This window comes from Dermacentor andersoni, chromosome 2, assembly GCF_023375885.2.
Source record: "Dermacentor andersoni chromosome 2, qqDerAnde1_hic_scaffold, whole genome shotgun sequence".
NCBI classification, from domain to species: Eukaryota; Metazoa; Arthropoda; class Arachnida; order Ixodida; family Ixodidae; genus Dermacentor; species Dermacentor andersoni.
In genome coordinates, this window is record NC_092815.1 from 87,930,104 (window position 1) to 87,951,720 (window position 21,617).

General features: G+C 43.7%; 1 protein-coding gene across 2 annotated transcripts in view; it reads left to right on the forward strand.

Annotated features, from left to right (window-relative positions):
* The first annotated feature begins 6,723 nt into the window (after nt 1-6,723).
* The window catches only part of drongo (Arf GTPase activating protein drongo), a 48,220-nt gene continuing 33,326 nt past the window's right edge, over nt 6,724-21,617 (forward strand). Inside the window, exons 1-5 of one of the 2 annotated variants that reach the window (XM_050188533.3) lie at nt 6,724-6,896; nt 9,247-9,340; nt 13,966-14,289; nt 15,024-15,180; nt 19,253-19,321. In XM_050188533.3, the coding sequence (XP_050044490.2) occupies nt 6,733-6,896; nt 9,247-9,340; nt 13,966-14,289; nt 15,024-15,180; nt 19,253-19,321 (808 nt within the window). In that variant the 5' untranslated portion in view covers nt 6,724-6,732. The remainder of the gene's footprint in view (nt 6,897-9,246; nt 9,341-13,965; nt 14,290-15,023; nt 15,181-19,252; nt 19,322-21,617) is intronic. The other variant, XM_072286467.1, reaches the window with a different exon arrangement.

A 21,617-nucleotide genomic window follows, 5' to 3' on the forward strand; every position in this document is an offset into this window, starting at 1 on the left:
CTTCAAAATATTGATGACAGCCAACCACACGCACGAATAACATACGCAGTACCGAACAGTTTAGCTCAGGCTAATGAAACAACACATTAAATGATATTACAGTGGGTCTCGAGACATGCTGGTATAGAAGGCAACTAATTAGCAGACTCGTTGGCAAAATCGGCCCATAAATATGCATATCCGGGGTTAGCTGAGCTAAGCCGCAGCCATTTTTTTTTTTATTTTGCCCCGCCAACGCTGCACCGGTATACGTCAGTTTGACGCCACCGATATTCAATCTATCATCTCATATTTGTGCTATTTTGGCGCACGCACCATTGCTGTAACTTCCTATAGGTCCCGCTTACCTTTATAATGTAATGTAGTCGTTATTTACCGATAAAGAAAATAACTAGCCTCGACTGTAGACGCCTTCAAAGTCAATGATGTCATGGCGCGCTGGGGCCGGAACTCCAGGACAGCGTCATCACGACCGGTATTTTGTTTTTACGACTATCCTGGCTAGCAAACGCTGTAGCACATCTTGCATCCTTATGGTTACTAGTTTGTCCCACGAATAACACCCTTGCTCTCAAGGCTGTAAAAGCGTTTTTACCTGTGCGTAACAGCAAGCTCAAAACTATACACCAGCGATGACAGAAACCGCAGTTAATCAATTGTGTGCTAATGCTGACCACCTGGTGCGCAGCGATACATTTACGGAAGGTTTTGCTGTGAGAGCTACGAAAGTTTATTAAAAATGAAGCTTTTGTTTGCGAACCCCGGCCGGTTTTCGTGACCGTGGGTGCTGCGTCGTGGCCGTTCTCTTCCCGAGTAAACCAACCAATCACAGCAGAGGACGCGCACCGCTGGGTTCCTTGCACCACCACCAGATGGCGCTCGCATCCGCGCATCCTCGGCAGCTGCGGCCGTGAGGGGAACGAACAAAAAAAGAACCAGAAAGTTCGCTTTCGCGTATCCGCGGCGGCGGCATTGCATCAGCCCCTCCACAATGCCTGAATAAAGCCTTCCGTGCCACTTTGTGCAGACATTCAAGAAACAAAAACTCGTGTTTCGACTCTTTATGCACTCACGCAAAGCTTCGCTGTATATAGATTCCAACCGATTGGATGCTCTACAGTTTTTCATGCGGTTGTTGTGTCGTCTGTCGCAAATATCATCCCGTTTATTGCGGCAAAATGTCGCCGCAAATGAAAACTTAATTTGTCCCTATCAACAATTCGATCTTGCCCCTTAAGGGCGCAGATTTTGGTCAGAAGACAAACCAGCGCCCTTAATCGTGAAAAAAAAATATATGTCTTACTGTAGAGTTTGTTCTCGCGGAAGGATTTTGGGACTACGCGCAGACTCGAAGCAGAACTGTTCTCGTCCAGCGCGTTTACACGTCGACTGACGCACGCTGCGAAGGCGAGTAGGCAGCTTACACACTCACGCTGCTCTCGACGTATGCGTGCCGAGCTGTAAGCTGATCAGTAGGACAGAGGCGAGATCAGATATACGCGACTCAGAGTCAGGGGTGCACGTAATGCATTGCGCAATGCGCCCTCGGAGGAGCTGAACTCGCGACCTCGGCGAGGAAACACGCCAGCTGGCGTTTTGCGAACTGCCGGCGCATTTGTGTCCTCCGAAGAAGAGCCGGCCGTCTGGGCAGCCCCAAGACTTCGCCACCCACGTCGCGTCGACGCTTGTTTCACGGCAGCTTTAAAGGTAACTTCTAAAAGACAAAACCGCGTCAGGAATTATTGTGGTCTGGTCTAATATGCCAATGTGAAGGATTGACCCAGAGTCGAATGATTAATTAAATTCTGGCGTTTTGCGGGCTAAAAAAACAACGATCTGATTACGGGGCACGACGTGGTGGGGGCTAGGGCCACCTAGGGTTCTCTAACGTGCACTCTAACAAATTCTCGAACGGATCGAGCCCGCGACCAGAGTCGGCTGCCATTACAGAAAATATGTTTGTTCATTACTAAAAACAACAGAAATTTTCCGGTGAGACAGCATTCTCCTTTCATTTTTCTCTTTGGGGTGGGAAGCAGGAGGCGGTCAGCATATTTTGCGACCGCTGTAGCGGAAAGAGGAAATCGGAGATGCGGATTATCAGTAGCTGGGGAAAAAAGCTATTTTTTTATAGCTCTCGTTTATCCGCATGCATGCATCGTGATATTGGAAGCTTTAGCACGTTACTGACTTAAAATATGTCATGCGAGCATTTCCCTATGAAATCTGATTGTGACACCGTGTATTCAGAGTTTTATGATATATATATATATATATATATATATATATATATATATATATATATATATATATATATATATATATATATATATATATATATATATATATATATATTAAATTATGGGGTTTTAAGTGCCAAAACCACTTTCTGATTATTGATTATGAGGCACGCCGTAGTAGAGGACTGCGGAAATTTCGACCACCTGGGGTTCTTTAACGTGCACCTAAATCTAAGTACACGGGTGTTTTCGCATTTCGCCACCATCGAAATGTGGCCGCCGTGGCCGGGATTCGATCCCGCGACCTTGTGCTCAGCAGCCTAACACCATAGCCACTGAGCAACCACGGAGGGTTATATATATATATATATATATATATAACCATTGCATATGTTGTATGACAAAGCAGTGCGAGTGCAGCGCATCTCTGTTCTGTGTAACCAAGCAATCAGCATATCACGGCACAAAACCTGTGCATATATAATGTCGCCTCACAAGTATCTCTAAAGCACATGGACCTCTTGATGATATAGCGCATTATATTAATCGGTTTACTTGATTTTCATCATTTGTGCTACGTCATTCCTAAAAACTGTGCAAGTGCCATCGCGGATGCGCCGTCATATATAGGAATACTGAGGGACGAAGTATCACCAGTGGCCGCACCGGTGTCTGCGTTCCCAAACAACGTATATGTTATACTACTACATAAAAGCTATAATCATATTGTCCGATCAATATGTATATATAAAGCACACTTAATGGTATATAGCGCATTATGTTCAATGGCTTGGGTGATTTTCTTACGTTTTTTTACATTCGGCCTCTCCAACTCTTCAACAAGTGGGTACTTGCCACAGTGACAGACGTGGCACATCAGAAGCCCTAAATGTATTCACATATAGGAGTAGCACTTTTCTCTGCTTACATCTCTCCTCGCCACTCTTCCGTCTACTAACCTTCGTCCTCGTGGCATTTCCAAGTGCGTGCGAAGATGTAAACACTATGTGACATTGAAGTTGGGACCTGTGTGGTGTATAAACGTTGCATGAGATTACACGTTGCATTGTGTTAAAATAAATACAATTGCACACATCGAATTAGGTTATACAGGACCTTTATATTAGCAGCCTCACGAACGTTCCGCTTCAAATGGATTCCAGCATGTTCGTCTGGCGTGCATAACTTGCGCGCATCATGTGTGTCTCTTTGCACAGAATTTAATTGAAACGTTTCAGTAAGCTTCGCTTCACCTTAATTCAAACAAGCGCCTTGGATCTGCCGTAATTTCTTGCTTTTGCACTTCTTCTGATCGGGCCTCGTTGGTAGCATTGTTAGAACTAAAGCGCAAGCAGACGACAGCGAAATGGCAGTGCGACACTGTTACCACTTTTAATTGAATTTATATTCGTCAATATTAGCATTATTTTCTGAAACGGACGATCAGTAGTACAGAGGGATCAGTAGGGACAGAGAGGAGCCACTCACAACCAACCAATCAGCATCACAGAACGCACTGTGGTTTCCTTTTCGCTCACTTAGCCGCTGTCTGTTTTCTCTTTAGTCATAACAACTCTACCGCTTCTTTGTGCTACATTTGGGCTGCAGTGTGCCATGTTGGTGGTGGCGGTGGTGATGATGTTGCAGCCGGCGGGGTTAGCCTTGCATACATAGCCGTCAATTGTTCCACCTGAGCCTCCTATGAGTGTCACTGTGTGTGTCACCAGGTGTCGAAGAGCCCCGTATCTCGCATGAAGGCAGTCAGTGTACCATGCTGACTTCCCCGCTTTGGTAACTTGAAATCGGCATAAGAATGTTTTTTTTTATTATTTTTTTTAAAGTATCAATGTTCGATAAGTGCCTCCTGGCAAATATTTTCTGGGCATTAGGGATGGGTATAAATTAAATATTCTAATCCGATTACTTGGAACATTCCGATAATTAATTAATCGATTATCAGAACAATTTAATAATTAACTAATATATTAATTCAATTTGTGGATTTACGTATGTGAGATAAAGATCAAATTTTTTTTTTCATAAACTTCGCAGAAAAACAAAACGTTCTATTTGATTGGACAGTTATCTTACATTCTTCAGACACCCGGATTAGTCCACACGTGTGGACAACAGCTTTGATAATTTTACAAGCGAATTCAGGAATGAAAAGCTAAAATTATCGAGTGCAACAGAAAGCTGTACGCAGGCGGCGCCATATGTCAGGCGTGTAAGAATTTTGTTGCCACTGGCTCTCGAGAACATGTATACTTTGCGTAAGACGTACTATACAGCACCGTTATCGACGACTAAAAACGAATGTGTTGTACTTTGCAATTTCTACCATACGTCGCGACAATCCAGGACGAAAAGTGAAGGCGAGGAAGCGCCATAATGTGTTAAGGCCTGTATCTATGTGTTTAGAAAAAGAAAAGAGTATTTCACCTGAATGAACTGTAGAAATGGACTCTCTGTTCGCGTATTCATGAAAGTGTCGATGCGAGCAATCTGATTGAGCTAGTAATGTCCGAATTTGAACAGACCGGTTGACCATAAGAACTGACATTAAAAGCCGTCGTTTCACTGGGATTTCGTGGGGTCTGAGGATGTTAAACCACATTTGCTTGAGTGGACAAGCATATCAAACTCACGCAGACGTAATCGTAAGTCCAGTGCAACAGTGAGGGTATATTCATTCCACCACCTGCCCCTCTGGCTTGAAGTGCGGCGCTCGTCGGTGGCCTTTGTTCAGACTCCTGAGAGACAAGTTCAGAGTCCTGCGATAGGCCCAGTCCGTGGTTCCCTTCCTTGATGTTGAGTAAACAAAGTGAGAATTAGCGTCGGTGCTTACCATAGCCTGGTCATCGCTCGTGCGACCTGAACCGATTAATCGCTATCAAAAATCTAATAAAAGCAATAAAACAGCCGCGATTTAAGCACTAAAGGTGCAATGCCTAACGTATCACACATGCTATGCTGAATTTGATTACTGAAAATGCTGACTTAAGCACGCAAAAATTAACGAAAGAAAAAAAGAACGCACATAGTTGCATTTTTGACATGCCACAATGAAGTTTCACCCATGGCTTAACTGAGTCGTACGTAAGTCACCAAATTAGTTGGCTCTATGTTCTTACATTACAACAAAGCGCTATGACCTGCGTCAATCGAAACTAATACGAGCGAACTGAGGCAGCACGTCCTTGAGAGTTATATCGCAAATATTTACCGTTACTATAGCGCTCACACGTATACAGACCACGCTTTCCTTCTGACTTTATTCCACTTTGCTGCGTGCAGCGAAAAGGCTCACCTAACAATAAGCAATTCACAGTTCGTACATTGAGTACAGGCATATTAGAAACAGCACCGTTGTAGAGAAGAACAGCCAGCGGTTTCCTTTGCCATTGGACATCAGGTTGATCTCTTGAAGAGCTATATGCTCCATGAAGACTGCCAAGTAGCAGCCAGCCATCAGGGAAACAATTATGGCCAAGGTCATGTAGGACATCCAACCAGTGTTGTCCTCGGTTGCCATACCGCACATGATGCCCAGAGGTGTCGTCGAAGAGTACAGCAGGGCCACCTTCAGCGTTTTCCAGACGCCGCAGCCCGTGCGAAGACCCATAACGCCCAACACAAGAGCGACGATAATCTGGCTTGCCACGGCCGAGAAAAACAAGCTCACAGTACCGTACACCGCGCTGCCGATGTTGAAGCCTTCGACGAAGAAATGAATGCTGGCCAGGAGAACAAGCTTGGTGTAGATGACACTGGACAAAGGACGTACGTCGTACGTGTACTGCCTGCTCCCTAAGACGTACCTCTCCACAGTTCGCTCGGATGTTTCCTGTACCTGCAGGCCTTTGTTGATGGCGAGAAACATCGTGTTCATCACGTGCGCGAACAGCACCCCCGCTGCGGTCATGTAGTCTGCGATGGGCAGGTGAATAGCGAGAGCTGACTTGTCCACCATCGTTCTAGCAAGCGGAACCATTCTGACGAACCAATGGGCAAGACCAACGCCTGTGGCTGCACTGATGCAGTTGTTAAGGGCCTCCGAGAGCGCACGCTTGCTCGTTCGTGGTGCGAGGGCTGTCATAAACAGTTGGGGATACACATATGCAGCTAAGACGACGGTGAACGCAGCAGGAACTGCAAAAGGGCTTGCCAATAGAATAGACATGCTTGCGGCTGCTTGTTTTGAACGTTTGCTTCTTCTGAATTGACGGTTACGTGACAGTATTTGACGCGCTTTGGATCTACTCCGAAAATCGCGCCGTTGTGACGTAAGTGCTGTGATGTGGACCATCTTGTCAACTTTCCTTCATTTCAACTGAGTAGCGTCGTAAATAAATAGCCTAAGCTGCGCAGTAAGTAAATTTATGTTACATTAACGTGTTTTGATGAACACTGTTCTGTTACTTTAAGACAAAGTAACCGCTACTGGCGTGATCATCGCTGGCGCATTGAAACTTCCGGCTGGCGATTCAAAATGGCCGCCAGAAAGAGAACGCAAGAGGAGAAAAATTTAAAAACTCTACGAGAACTTGCTGCATTACCTGCAAATAAGCAATGTTTCGACTGTCATCAGCGGGGGCCAACGTATATAAACATGACTATCGGATCATTTGTCTGTACATCCTGCAGCGGAATTCTGTAAGTGTTTTTTTCGCTCTTCTGAGCAACATCACTCGAGAAGTATGCGTAGTTAGGGCTATACGTTCTGTCTGCCACAGTGTGCCCTTCATTCATTTTCCTTGGAGTGTGCGTTCGCGCGCTCGAGGAGTCGACTGTAATTGGTCCGTGACTTGTACCCGTTGCAGCTAAAGTGGGCGAGCTGGCCCGCTGGCCATGTAGGTGTATCGCCCATTTGGCGAGCGATCCTCACCGGATGATGTAGCTGTGATTGACTAATCACTCGGGATGTTTCTGGGGGTTTCACTGTAGGTGTAAATGACATTCCCATGTGTGACCTTCAGTTACACGGCTCAGCGACTGATGTTTTATTGAACTGTGAAGGAAACCGATGGAGGCATGCAGTGAGCGACCTTCCGAGCTCAGAATTATCGGTTGCTGCTGTTCCTGCCAGCGATCGGAAAGTCGACTGATAATTTGCAAATTCCGAGTGCTGCTCTTCGCTTCGTTGTCACTACATTTTTTCGTGTCAGTCTTCTGCGCGTGTTTTCCAATATCCACCAAAATATTTCATTTGGCAATGTTTATGTAGAGAATACATTCAGGTTTCGTAGGGCGTACAAAACCGTAAAATTGCGGCTTAAACTGCTCGGTCTAACTCTTCATCGATAATTGGGTGTTATGGATAACGGAAGCGTGAAGCGGAGGTCTCGTATAATCTACCGGTTTCACCTTGTGATAATCACGCATTGTGAGTCGTGTATTTGTACTGGAACGCACTGTGACAGCTGCGGCTGTGATAGCATTTTGATTACACTCTGAGCGAGACACTTCGCTAAGTGTTTGGCTAATTCGTGTGAAAAAAGAAGAAAAAGAAATGCCTTTTTTTTTCATTTAGACGGCACCACACTTAGTTTAGTTGAGCACGCGGAAGCACCAGCTGTTTAATGTGAGCAAACACGCGAGCCAGCCAGGCCACCTTTGAAGAAAGGACCTTGACCCGAAGGTGACATTTAAGTTTACGTTCGAACTACCTGCATGCACTACTTACTCTGTGCACATAAAGACGTTTTGTGAACAGTGTTACTGAAATAATTGATATCGCCTTCTTTTTCAAGAACACTTCACCATCCATTTTATTGCTCGCTTTGAAGCAGTCTAGTTTTTGACATTTTGTGTGTAATGAGAGCGTAAGCATTCTGTAAAAAAGGCTCACTCTATCACTACTTGAAAGCCTTCCACATCTTGTCAAGTTGTTTTGTATGGGTTAAATGAAAGCCACTGCAACCTGAAGTCTCAAGAAATGAGTGAGTGGGAGGGGCAGGTTGTTAGGACCCCTGCCCCCCAACACTTTATATGGTTAATTTTATCTCAAATGCCGTCCGCTTCAACAAAGATGTGTCCCAGTGGTCTGGCGAAAGCACAAGGCACTCACTCATGCATGCTACATGGACACAGAAAATGACAATAAGTGCCGAATGGACAGCCGTGTGGATATAAGTAATGATGTGGAAGTTGCATGCCAGGCACAATTTGCAAACTTCGGACAGCGTGCTTAGCAATGAAATGGCTACTCCAGCTCTCAACATTTCTGCTGACCCTCAGGATGCTAAACAAATGCACAGCAAAGCAATGTAATTTAATTGTGAATATTTATCCAAAGTTTCTTTTAGCCCTTCAGCAAATGTCAAGGTTTATTTTATTTGGCACACTCTAAACAATGTTCAGTGTTTTTCTTTAATGCCTTTACTTCAGATTGATGAGCATGTCACAATTAAGCTACTTGACAGAAAAAAGTAGTGCATCTTGGAAGTAAAACACTGGTTGAAAAGGCGCTTGTGGCATTTATTACATTTTTAACCAATGAAAAGCATTAGTTTGCAAAAATTATTATTTTAGGATAAGTTTGTGTTAGTTTGTTGTTGCATTTAATGACCCTAAAAACACGTGTGGTGCTTGGTTCGCAAAGAATGGCATTGAGAAACATATATTGCCCGAAGTGCTTAAATGCACTCGCTTTGCCTGTGTGATGCAAGCATGAATGGTCAGGTTCTGATTTCCACCACAGTACTTACATTGTAAATCAGTGTTATTTATTTGACGTTAGCTGTGCAAGGTCTTATGTTCGAGTATTTTTTTTTACTTCCAGGGATTTATGAAAGCATCACTCCACTAAAAAAAAACTTGATCTTTCTATGTTGTGGTTACAGAGCAAATAGCATGGCAGACAGAACCATTATCTTGCTTCCTGTGCCCTTTTCTGTCTCTCCATGTACGCTAAATGCCATTGCGTGGCTTTTTGTACTGGTGGTTTTATTTTTATCTCCTTGCGACATCTTGCATGGATGCATCTGCTTCATTTCTTTTTCAGGCGAGGTTTAAACCCACCGCATCGAGTGAAATCCATCACCATGACAACATTCACACCTGAAGAAATAGAGCAGATAAAAAACAAAGGAAATGAGGTAAACATGAAAGATCTTATAATGCGTCACTAGAATAGTATGTCTGCATGTTTGGTCTCGAGGCTGATGTGGCGTAACACACTTTTGCAGTTCAGTAATGTAGAGAAGCCTTGCACTATTGTAACTATTGGTTCCAATCTCCTGCTTGTGTGTGTGTGTGTGTGTGTGTGTGTGTGTGTGTGTGTGTGTGTGTGTGTGTGTGTGTGTGTGTGTGTGTGTGTGTGTGTGTGTGTGTGTGTGTGTGTGTGTGTGTGTGTGTGTGTGTGTGTGTGTGTGTGTGTGTGTGTGTGTGTGTGTGTGTGTGTGTGTGTGTGTGTGTGTGTGTGTGTGTGTGTGTGTGTGTGTGTGTGTGTGTGTGTGTGTGTGTGTGTGTGTGTGTGTGTGTGTGTGTGTGTGTGTGTGTGTGTGTGTGTGTGTGTGTGTGTGTGTGTGTGTGTGTGTGTGTGTGTGTGTGTGTGTGTGTGTGTGTGTGTGTGTGTGTGTGTGTGTGTGTGTGTGTGTGTGTGTGTGTGTGTGTGTGTGTGTGTGTGTGTGTGTGTGTGTGTGTGTGTGTGTGTGTGTGTGTGTGTGTGTGTGTGTGTGTGTGTGTGTGTGTGTGTGTGTGTGTGAAGTAAGCTTGGTGTTTTGGGCCTGACATATTTGCATTGAAGCATCTTATAAAGAAATATTGCTGTACTCCCAGCCATGGTGACCACATCTCGATGGCAGCAGAATGCAAGAATGCTCCTGTAATAAGATCTAAGTGCACATTAAAGAACCCCACTTGGTCAAAATACCCTGTGTAGCAGACGCTACTAGCACATAGTGATAACAGTAGCATTGCGGTGCCTTAATTTTGTCCTTGGTAACATGCAGAGCAAATTCAGCATGAATTGAGAATTTGCACATGGTGCGTTTTGAGTAGAGTATATTCGGTTCACCAGTGTTAGCATGGACATTGCAGCAACTGTTTGTTTAGCATAGTTGCACATACACATAAGTTGCCATGCTGTGACATGAACTTCACTAAACCACACATACAAATTGAAATTTAATGAAGAACCTCTGTAGAAGTTGTGCACCGCTATATGTAATTAGGGGAAGCTTGTGCTGCTGCCAGTTTCAAAATTCTGATGGACAGCTACATATTTGTTGTTAGATTATACAGAAAAGGGGGAAATGTTAAAAATCTCTAGCTTTTTGTCTCATACCAAAAGGTGGGCTTTTTTTGTTGTTCACTTTTTTAGCATCATTTCCATAAACTGGAAGTGCCCATCTCTCACACATAGCTTCCATAAGTTCTTCAAACTGCTTTAATATTATTATTCACAATGCCTTATTTGCGAGAGTTGAGGCAGTCATAGAGACATAAGGACAGTGATGACTAATTTCCTTTTTTTTTCTTTTTTTTTTTCAAATATAATCAAATCAAGATTATTTTTCGTTTAGTCAAGGAACAGAAAGAAGGACTGTAATGTAAAGCTGTTTCTCAAAACGGCTTGACTTGTTCACAGCCCCATAGAAAAATTTGGAACGGTCACAGCATTATGGTAAATTTTTTAAAAATCAACACTTAACAAACAGCGTACTGCAATAGGGCATACACACAAAAAAATGGAGATGTAAAGCTAATACTTAGTTATACAAGATTTTAATCAATTATTACAATCTACGTAATAGAAAAAATTAAATACAAAACATTTCTTAGAAAAATGAAAATCTACGTGCTATCCAGTCAAAAATACCTAGAACAAATACACTGAATACAAAGAAAAACAGTATAGAAATCAACTTGTTACAGACAGCTACATACAACGAAATAAAACAATTAGACACAGGAGTATCGATTTGACACTGAGACAAACTGCGTAATAAAAACAAATGCTAACTAGTCGAAATCTCAGTTATACATGACTGTATATAATTTGCGGATATCCTGATGTGAACAATTAAACAAATCAAAATTGTTAAGGTCACAGTGATTTAGAAGTGGGGGAAGAGCGTAAGGCAAGTTCTCTTTTCCGTAGTTTAATTGTACTGTGTGTACCTCCTAATTTTCTCCATGACGCATGGGATAACAAAATGCCTAACTTTAAGTTGGAGAAAACGTGCAAATTTATTACGTTAGTGTTAGTTTCTAATTTGTATTTCCTGCTTGATGTATAATTGGATAGCTGGTGTACCTTAACTATACCTCAATTGCGCAATAAAACGTTAGTAGGTGCCACAAAAGGAGCATTGAAAATGTGCTTAATACATTTTTTTCTGAACCAAGTACATTTGATTAAGATTAGTCGTCATTTTACCCCCATACTAGTTGGCAATCATTTCAACCAGAACTAAAGAGCGACTGATAGAGCAAAAGCTTGATTCCTTCTGGAAGCAAGTACCGAAACCGGCCAATTACACCTGTCACTTGAGCTAATTTTTGCAAGACATGTTGCATGACAATCCCAGCTCATGTTCGCTGAAAAAATTGTGCCCGAACTTTTAAAATGGTCAACAATTTCAACAGTGTGAGTACTCAATACTGTGTCTTGATGAGATGGAATTATTTTATTCTTTCGTCAAAATATAACAGATCTTGTTTTACTTTTGTTAATATGCATAGCACTTGCTGTTGACTATCTCTCTAGTGTTTTCATTGTGCGATAACAAGTTCTTACAAGTTCGGGAATACCATGCCCCCCCCCCCCCCCCCCCAAAAAAAAAAAAATATGCTGGTATCAGCATATTAATATTTACAATGTCATTAAGACAGATGTTCAATAATAATGGGCCTAAAATACTGCCCTGAAGCACTCCATGCAACACAGGTTTCACCCTGAAATAAGAGTTAGTTATCTTAACGACCTGTTGTTTGTTGGATAAGTAAGAGTTAATAAGGGATAAGGACTGCCCACAAATACCATAGCGATGCTATTTTTTTAACGTGTGTGCATGTCTTTTCCTTGAGGAACCTGCGCTTCTCTTTTCACATCGCACTTGCACATTTAGAATTTCCTTGCATATCCACAGAAAATATTTAGTACACCACCAGTAATTTCCAGAAATTTGACACAATTAGTAAATGCGTGCTTCTACGAAAATCTCTTTTCTGTAACCTTTGAGAGCTTGGCACATCACTTTTATGTTGTAATTTTTGGTGATCTGTCTCAACAAAGGATCTTGCATTGCTGTTGAAAGAAGGCTCTACCATCTCTTTATTCCTCTTTATGTGCAACATGCTGATGTTTACAGTAGGTAGTTTCCCAGGAAAAAGTATTTCTGTGTGCATATAATAGCTTTAATTTAAAAAAATTTAGAGCCCTCCCACTAGTAAAGATGAAAAACCAATAAAGCTGTATTGCTCAATAGCTATATTAAGTTCTATATGGTGGTTATGCTATATTGGTTGAATAAAGGTACAAACCCATAAATTTGTTGTTTGTTTGGTAAATTTTTTTTTCTTTTTCGCCTTTATAAGTTTCTTTATATTATTTTTTTTAATATTGTTTCTCTCTCTCTCTCTCTCTCTCTCTAACATATACACTGACGTTTCAACACATCATTATAGACTAGTGTTTGGGCAACAGCATTCATCACTCCTGCACATTGTTTTTGTTAACATAACTTCGTTTGTCTCAGTGGCTATGGTGTTGGGCTGCTGAGCACGAGGTCGCGGGATCGAATCCCGGCCACGGCGGCCGCATTTGGATGGGCGCGAAATGCGAAAATACCCGTGTACTTAGATTTAGCTGCACGTTAATGAACCCCAGGTGGTCGAAAATTTACAAAGTCCTTCACTACTGCATGCCTCATAATCGGAAAGTGGTTTTGGCATGTAAAACCCCATAAATTAATTTTATTTAGCTTTGTTTGTATTGTTTTTCATTTTTTTGTATTTCTGTGTCGCTTTTTTATTTCATTTTATTTATTTTTTATTTTGTGTATGTGTGTATGCGCATACATACATACACGCATACGTACTGAAAAGATTTCGTGCCAAAAACACACACAAGAAAGACGACGACACCACGGGCGCTTGACTTTTCAGTATGCAAGATCACCAACTATCCCAGCAGTTAACTCTTCTAAAATACGTACGTACGTACGTACGTACATACATACATACATACATACATACATACATACACACATACACACATACATACATACATACATACTGATGTTTCAACATGCATCGAGACCACAGGGGTATGCGCCCTTGAGCTTGGATTCTTTCTGCACTATCACCAGCATTGGCCCACATGGTGATTTGTTTTTGTCAACATCTCAGACAGTTTTTTCCAGATCCTAGCCTTAGACAGCTTTGCTGTAACATATATTTCATCAAAATCTTCAGATCTCCCGCAGATCTCGGCACACCTTTTTAGGACTTCGCTGTTAACACTGGTGCCATGGCTCCCCCACTCTGCTCTGTTAAGGTGATATTGTTCATCATCTGGTGAACTGGTGGAACACTGGTGGCAATGCACTTCTGTATGTTCTTACACACCGCAGTGGTAACACATCATTATGACATAACATATACATAAAAAACTGACTGACTGTGATATGGAGCTCGTATGTTCAAATAAATAGGCTCGTCCTTTGTTATGTTGACTGTGATCTCCTCTGCCCACTTATGAACAACATGTGTGCAGTACTGCAAGTACGTGTGGCTGGGCCTGTACGACTCTCGCTGCCCTATGGAGCCGGACTCCAGAGACGAACAGCGGACACGGGACCTGATGATCCAAAAGTATGAACGCAAGCGCTGGTATGTTGACCCTGAGGTGGCTCTGCAGAGGATGCATGCTGACCAGCAGCAGCAGGGAAGAGCAACGGCACAGCAGCAATCTCAACCAACACCACCGCCACCGACCAACCATGTGCCGCATTCCAACTCTGCTGTCATGCCCGACACGAAGCCCTTGTCTAGCCTCCTGGGGAAGAACAGCCTCCCTCTAGTCATTCACAAGTCCCAGGTGACCCTCAAAGACCAACTCACATCATTCAATATTCAAGTACAATCAAAAGTGTGCACGCATTTTAAGCCCTTTATTGCGATACTCCTTTTCTGATGTATTTCATTCAAAGCAGCTAGGGTAAATTGAGGACTACAAAGCTAAATACGAACAACGAATATGATGATTGGTGATTAAAATTCTGGGGATGTTCGGATGAAAAAAAAAGAAAAGAAAAAAGCTGGTTTACTTTCTCTGTGCAATAGAACATATATTTTAGGTTCGATTCTATACATGTGTTTTTCACATCAGCTATCATGTGCTTTTGTTGGTGAAGTTGGCTTGTATTATTTGGCACAGACTGGGTGGTTCGGAAAATGAAGTTGCCCTTCAACGGTAAAGTTTCATTTATTCTTTAATGAGCACATAATATAACAGGCTGTTTTGTGTGTTTGCATTGGGTAAGTGTCATTTCTGTTCATTTACCTTGTACGCGTGATAGACAAAAGCTGCAGTTGTAAGTGCCAGCCCCATTGCACACATTGTATTTCCTTGATTATAGAGAGCTTTTAAGGAAACGCCAGTGACTTGACATAAGCAAGAACTCATGCTCTGCTTTTATGTTGCTGGGACTTAAGCAAAAGACCGAAGACAAGCCATTTTCATCTCCTAACCTAAATCTTTGTTTTCATGATGCACTGTGAAGCTGTTTGAGTATTATTTTACATTGCAGTACTCCTGTGTTTCTTTCACAGCCTACGACTCCTAGTTCTGCAACTTGGCCAACACCCATTTCAGCAGCTGTTGCCACGACGACAACCAGCCAACCCATGTTCAAGTCAAATGTCGACATTTTTGGCACTTTCAACAGTGACCCATTCAACTCAGCCTCTGTCAACTCTACACCTACAGGTTAGCATGACTGCATGCTTCCACAAGTCTTCTTTCTGTGTATTAGATTTAATGCGATTGCTAGGTAGCTTACATGGTAAGTTATGCATGTAAATGTTGTTTTCTTTAAAAGGACCCTGAAACGATTTTGGCGATTTTGTACATATGTACTGAGCTGTCAGCATAGGCCCTTCTGATCATTAAGTGACACATTTGAGCACTCCGCATAAAGCGTTTAATTTATTATGAGGTTTTAAATATTTGCATTGCTACCAATCTCGGCAGTGTCACTCCCTTGATTTTCCAGCTGCCCCCTCCCAATTGACAGCCCAAGTAACGTCGGTTAGGCGAGCTGTCCAATTGGCCACCCAGGTCACCTCATCAATAATTTTTCCAACTTTATGTTGAACAAATGTTGTTTATAACAGTTGGAATGTTGGCTAATTTGTTTCTATATTTTGCATATGGGCGAAGCAGTGAAAGCGGTAGCAACATTTTAGAATATTACATGAAGTCTAAGACTTGTAGCTGTAGTGACAGTATGAATTGAAGTAAATGTAAGCTGACTAAATAAAAATGAGCTGTTGTGTTAAGGCGCATAAACACAAGCAGAATAATGCACGCTGCGCGCCGCCACCACCAAAACACAGCAACGGCAGAGCAGCCACACCAACTGGCGGTGAGCTGCTGCGGCAGTCGCATGACAGCATGAAAATCTTGCCTTCCCTCTTTTACACTGTGTGTAGGTGTGACATGTCGCATGCTTTTTCCTTCATCTGCTGACATATCGGCGCTGCGTTTACGTTCTTCGTCCTTCGTTCTTAACGCAAGTTTTATCTTATGAAGATGATGACGTCGTTGCCACTAAATGTAACCATCTTGGTGTGCTCCTTTCTGTTGTGCTGTCACTGCGTTCAAAAGACAAAGAGAATGAGGTACTGGGTGTCGCCTCCGCTTCCTTGTATTCCTTCTTATCCTTCTTATCGAACAGAATCGGATCTCCAGAAACATGTCCGGCGGGGTATCTTGGTGTAGTCTCATCATTGTAAATAAAAATCGCAAACCATAACCAAAACGAGCGTGAGCAAGAGCTGACGCAAGCAGATGATTGTACGAACTGAACGGTCCAGCTGACACCACATACAAGTACGAATCGAGCGATTGGGCGTGTCCACATGGCACCAGTTTAACCCCACGCACGTCACTGAAGAGGCCGCTCTCATTAGTCTCCGGCGTTCGCAGCTCGCTTGCCACCGGGGTAACCTGCGAAAAATCTGGTCAGGACCGATTCCTCCTGCGGCACGCAAAAGGTGCCGCAAGGCAGCTCTTGCGGCACGTGTTTTGCTGCGTGCGTCTTTCTACTAGTGTGTATTCGCATTTAGGAGTCCTCTGTTTGAATCCTGCCATTGGACAATTTCATTTATGTTTATTAAGTGAAGCAAACGTCTTTCTTAGCGACTTTATCACCATTTTTTCAGTGTTGTGTGTTTTTCAAGCCTCTTTCTTAGGCCAATCGTGGAGGTAGTGCACAGCTGCGCCAATAAAATTACATCATTGTAAGGTTCGAGCTCTGTAATTGTTTTGCACCTCTAATATTTATGTCTGAGAAGATTTAAGAGGAAAGGCATGCACTGCTGCTATGTTGTTTTGTGACATTTGTTTGTGGGCTGCCATTCTAAAAATTGAATAATTTTGTCAAGAATGTAAAAAACCTGGGATGAGTTTGTGATAGAATGGTGTGGCAGTATAACCCACATATACAGTCGCCGACCATTTTTTCAGACCTCACGGGGACTGCGGAAATGTCTGAACAAACAGGTGTCCAAGAAAGCAGATTAAGAAAAAAAGAATCCTTTATTTCCCCGCACTTATTCGGGCTCGGCAGTAGGCTTGAAGAAATCGTGAATGCGCCGTTGGACGCTGTTCCATTTACGCGCAATCAGATAAGCCTGAATCTCTGAGAGGGTCGTAAGGTCACTATAGGCGGTTGAAAGCACAGTCACTGCTTGTACACACTCCGCATGTGACGGCAGCATAGCACATGGTGCGTCACCTTCCGACTCGGAGTCGTCGTCCGGCAGCGCAACAGAAACCTGACGAATGATCTCGCCGTCGTCGAGTTCTGCGCATGTCAGTACAGCAGTGTCAGCATCTGTGAAACTGTAAAATGAGACGGTGTCCGAAATCGCAATGCAACTACTGCGCAGGTCTCGGCAGAACATTTTCGGCGTCAGTAGGGAGCACATCGGAAGGCGACAAATCCTAGGCCTCCCGGCACCCGCTTGCCGGCATTCCCCAGCGCAGTCTGCGTGGGCACTGTCGGCGCCATTAGACACTTGATGCAATGTTTCCGCATGCCACGTTGGATCACCGCAACCTCGACACAGCACACAACTCAAACATCACCACGCCGTCACGCCGACACCAGTCGCACAAACGAAAAACGTGGCCTACTCGTGGCGTCATGCACGAAGAAACAAACAAATCAGCTGCCGGATTGTCTTGACATGGCTTACTAAGCTGAGACCGGAACTGCTGTGGCCATGAACCAGGCAGAAACGATGATGATGAGCGGGGATTTGCAGTAGCGCCACTTCGTGGGGCAGCAAGGAGGCTCCGTTCAAAACAAAAATGGCGTTCGGCAAGTCGAACCATTCACCGGTCAGAGTCGGTGCATGGGGCTCTCGATCAAGTTGGCTCAAGGAGTGTCAGAAAAATCAGACAAGAGATTGCAAGGTGTCCGAACTTTCGGCAGTTGTTATACATTATGGTCTATGGGGAGAATGGCAGTGCCGCAAAGCAGACCGAATAATCGAGCATGTCCGAATTTTTGGAGTCTGAAAAATCGGTCGGGACTGTATTGCATGTAATATAACATGGTGTGGCATATAACATACATACACCTAAATATATAAGAATATATACGGCGATGACGATGGCAAAAATTCACTTGGAGTGTCCATATAAGTATTGTCGCATTAAAAAGTAACAAAGAGAATACACGACAATTTATCACTACACTTAAGTACTTCCAGCGCACAGCAAGTGTCGTCTGCTTGTGTTGAAGTGTTCTTGCTGTTGATGTGAGCTGCGTGGTCAGCATTGGCCTCAAGCCCTCTTTTCGCCAGCAGCGTGGATCGCCCTTGTTACATTGCTGGCTGCAAATCTAGCGATTGGCAGCATGCGAGCAGAGTGGCTGCAGTACGTTGGGCTGTTGGTATCCAATTTGCGCCAGCATCTACACGCTTGCAGTTGTCACTTCACACTGTAGAATTCCTACCACAATTAGAGAATTTCAACCTGTCGAGCATTTGGGCAAGTGCAAGCAGACTGAATGTTTTACCGGATGAGCGGAGGCACAAACGTGAATTTCCTGCACAGTGCAGCCATCTGGTTGCTGCACCGTGCAGTGTATTGTACTTTGCTGCTGGTGTAAATTTTTGACAGGGGCATAATCGTGAACATGTCAATTTAAATGTTTCAGGTGTTGTGCACTTGGTTACAGCAATAGTAGCTCTGTGTTTGGCTGGTTAAGGTTTGCACCACCATGTTGCTGCACCATGCAGGCTGCTCACGTTTATGCTAAAGCCCCTTCATCACAGCGGTATTAGTATGGCGGGGTTTAATTTATATCTCCGTCCATCTGTGAAAACACTCAGCTCGCCTGTGGTTACTGGAATACCAGAAGCACTCAGCGCTTCAACAGAATGCTCTCAATGCATGCTGCTTAGATAGCCCTAGTGGAGGATTGATGGCCAGGCGGCTAGTGGAGAGATTGGGGAGGCTTTGCGCGCTGTCTCCAAGGCGACCGGAAATAGACAACAAGACGTTGCATCATGACACAGAGCCAGTCAAAGCAGAGCTTAGCCCTGATCACTAGGCGAGCAAACTGAGAAGAAAAAGCATGCTAGGGAGGAGGGTAACTTGTCATTGTCTCTTAATATGAGACAATTCACTTGAATTCCGGTACTACTAATGTTTTACTGTAGCTGTACCCTTCGCATCTACATACTTTGCCCAAACCGTGTCAGGGATTCTTTAAGGTGTGTATTGTGTTAACAACTGTCTTCCTTCTCTTTGTGTTTTGTTGTAGTTCCTGCAAAATCTGCAACATTTTCTGCAAATGGAAACTTTGCAAATTTCGACACAGTTTTTTCGTCTGGTAAGCAGTGTCAGTCTTCTTTCTTTATCTGTGTGCGTGTGTGTCTCCAGGCGTGTGCTCACAAGTGCATGCTTGTGACTGCAGCTTTATTTCTAAAAACCCTTGTGCTTCTCTTGTAGAGGTGGTATTAGATCACCTTGCAATCTTGCATGCTTCTTCTTCTTTTCTCTGCCTTAACAATGGGGAACTAAATCATGGCTGGCACCTTGCTTATTACACCCTCTGAAAAGTGGCAGACTGCAGTGGGAAGCATTTCTCTACTGAACTAAGTTGAGATGTCAAAGTAATGCAGCTCGTATTCGGACGTTTCAGTCGCCATTAGTTTTTGTGTTTGTTCTGTTTCTTCTTTCTTTCTTTTTTTTTCTCCCCAAATGGCAAGAAATCAAGTATGATGCTTTGCCGTAACGCAGGAACTTTACTGTGTTGTTATTTGCCATAAGTGACCTGCAGGATCTGAATTGGCAATGGTAGTTGTGCTGCATAAGCTTGAGTGTCATCTAAGATGTGTGTGATCCTTCTTCCATCAGCAGATAAAGCATGTCACCTTTGTACACACTGAAGGTCAGCTCAGTCATGCTGCCCTTCTGCTTTGCCATTTCATGTGACAACATCTTTCTTGGGTGCCAGACATCTAGTGTTCTTTGCTTGTGCATAGGCAGTGTGTGATACTCCATGCACTACCATCATTTGATGCACATAGCACTTGAAACAGTAGAACTTGATAGCCATAATGAATGCATTTTCTTTCAGCCTGATGTTTTACTTGCAACATGCCGTGTTTATCCAGATCTTAATGTGCATACAATTGTTATCTGTTCTCGGTAAACGAAATCAAATCATGGAGCTTGAGATCCCAAAACACCATGCAGGCCATGAGAGATGCCATAGTCGGGGGGCTCAAGTTATTTTTTAACGTGCCCTCAAATCTAACATGACTCGACCTTTTTATAATTAAAAAATGTAAGCATATTGTTTTCATTATCAGAAAAAAAAGATTTAAGATTTACCTTACAGAACAGGAATTCATTCTCATTTAATCTCCGTCGTCATTACTGTCAGACTGCTCATTGTCACAGTTAGTGGACCACAAATGTATAGTCTTTGTGCCTCAACACTCACATATCATTGACAAGCACGGATCATCGACTTGGCGCTCTTTGGCCACATCTGGCCCTTGCACCAATAAACTCTACAAAGCAATCAATCAAATCAGTCTTTGTGCCATCCATTGCATTTAATACAGTGGAACCCCGTTCATACGTTTTTCACCGGACCGAGGAAAAAAAGACGTAACAGCCGGGAAAACGCAACAGTGAGGAAAGCTCCGAAAATGAATGAAAAAAGTGCAGCTTCAACTATAGACCATTTATTTCCACAAAAAAAGTCTAGAATGGTGGCTTGCCGTTTCTTTCGCTCGCTAGAAATCACCACACGTTTCTCAATAGCGTGGAAGGCCGCATTGCTGTCAGCGTCGCTGTGAGGTGCAACGTACCTGCGGAGGAGGTCCAGAGCCGCGACAGCATCTCCAAAGCTAGGATTTGGCAACTCCCCGGCATCATGCGGCTCGTGCTCTTCATCGTCACCGCGCCACGGCAATCGCAACGAACGAAGGAATATCCGCGGGAAATGTTGCCCTCTTTGGCGTAATCATGCTAACGTGCTAACGATTGTTTAGTATTGCTGCGGAGCGCGCGCGTCCGAGCAGCGCGCAGCGCGGCGTGGTTTCGCGAGAAATGTAAACAAGAGAGGAGAGCTGGCCCGATAGGCGGAGCAACGCCATGAGCAACGCCAACTTCCGGCTTCCCTTTAGCTATAGCTTCACAAAGAGTGACGTCAGGGCCTCTCCAGAGTTTCCTTCCTCCGTGAGTCGACCCGTCCAACAAACCATGCGGTGACCGTAATCACAGTGATGATAGTGAGAGCATTTTTCACGAATGGCCACCTAGTGGCGGCCTCTCGAACTGGCGTGCGGCTTTTTGCAGCCAGTTCCATAGCCAAGCCCGGCCAAGCCCGGTCAAAACTCGTCAAAAGCCAAAATGGCGGTTGGAGTGCGTTGCCTACTTTAGCCCAGGCGGGTTCGGGTTGCGACGCATCATGCGGGAACGTTTTCACAGCTACTACGTAACAGCGGGGCTCCTTATACATTGGATCCTATGGAAGCTATGCCGGGACCGGATGAAAACGACGTAGCAGCCGGGAAAACGCAGCAGTGAGGAATGTAACAGCGGGGTTCTACTGTATTCCACATTTCATGAACTTTATAGCCATCACTTAACCAGTTAGTTCAGTGACAACA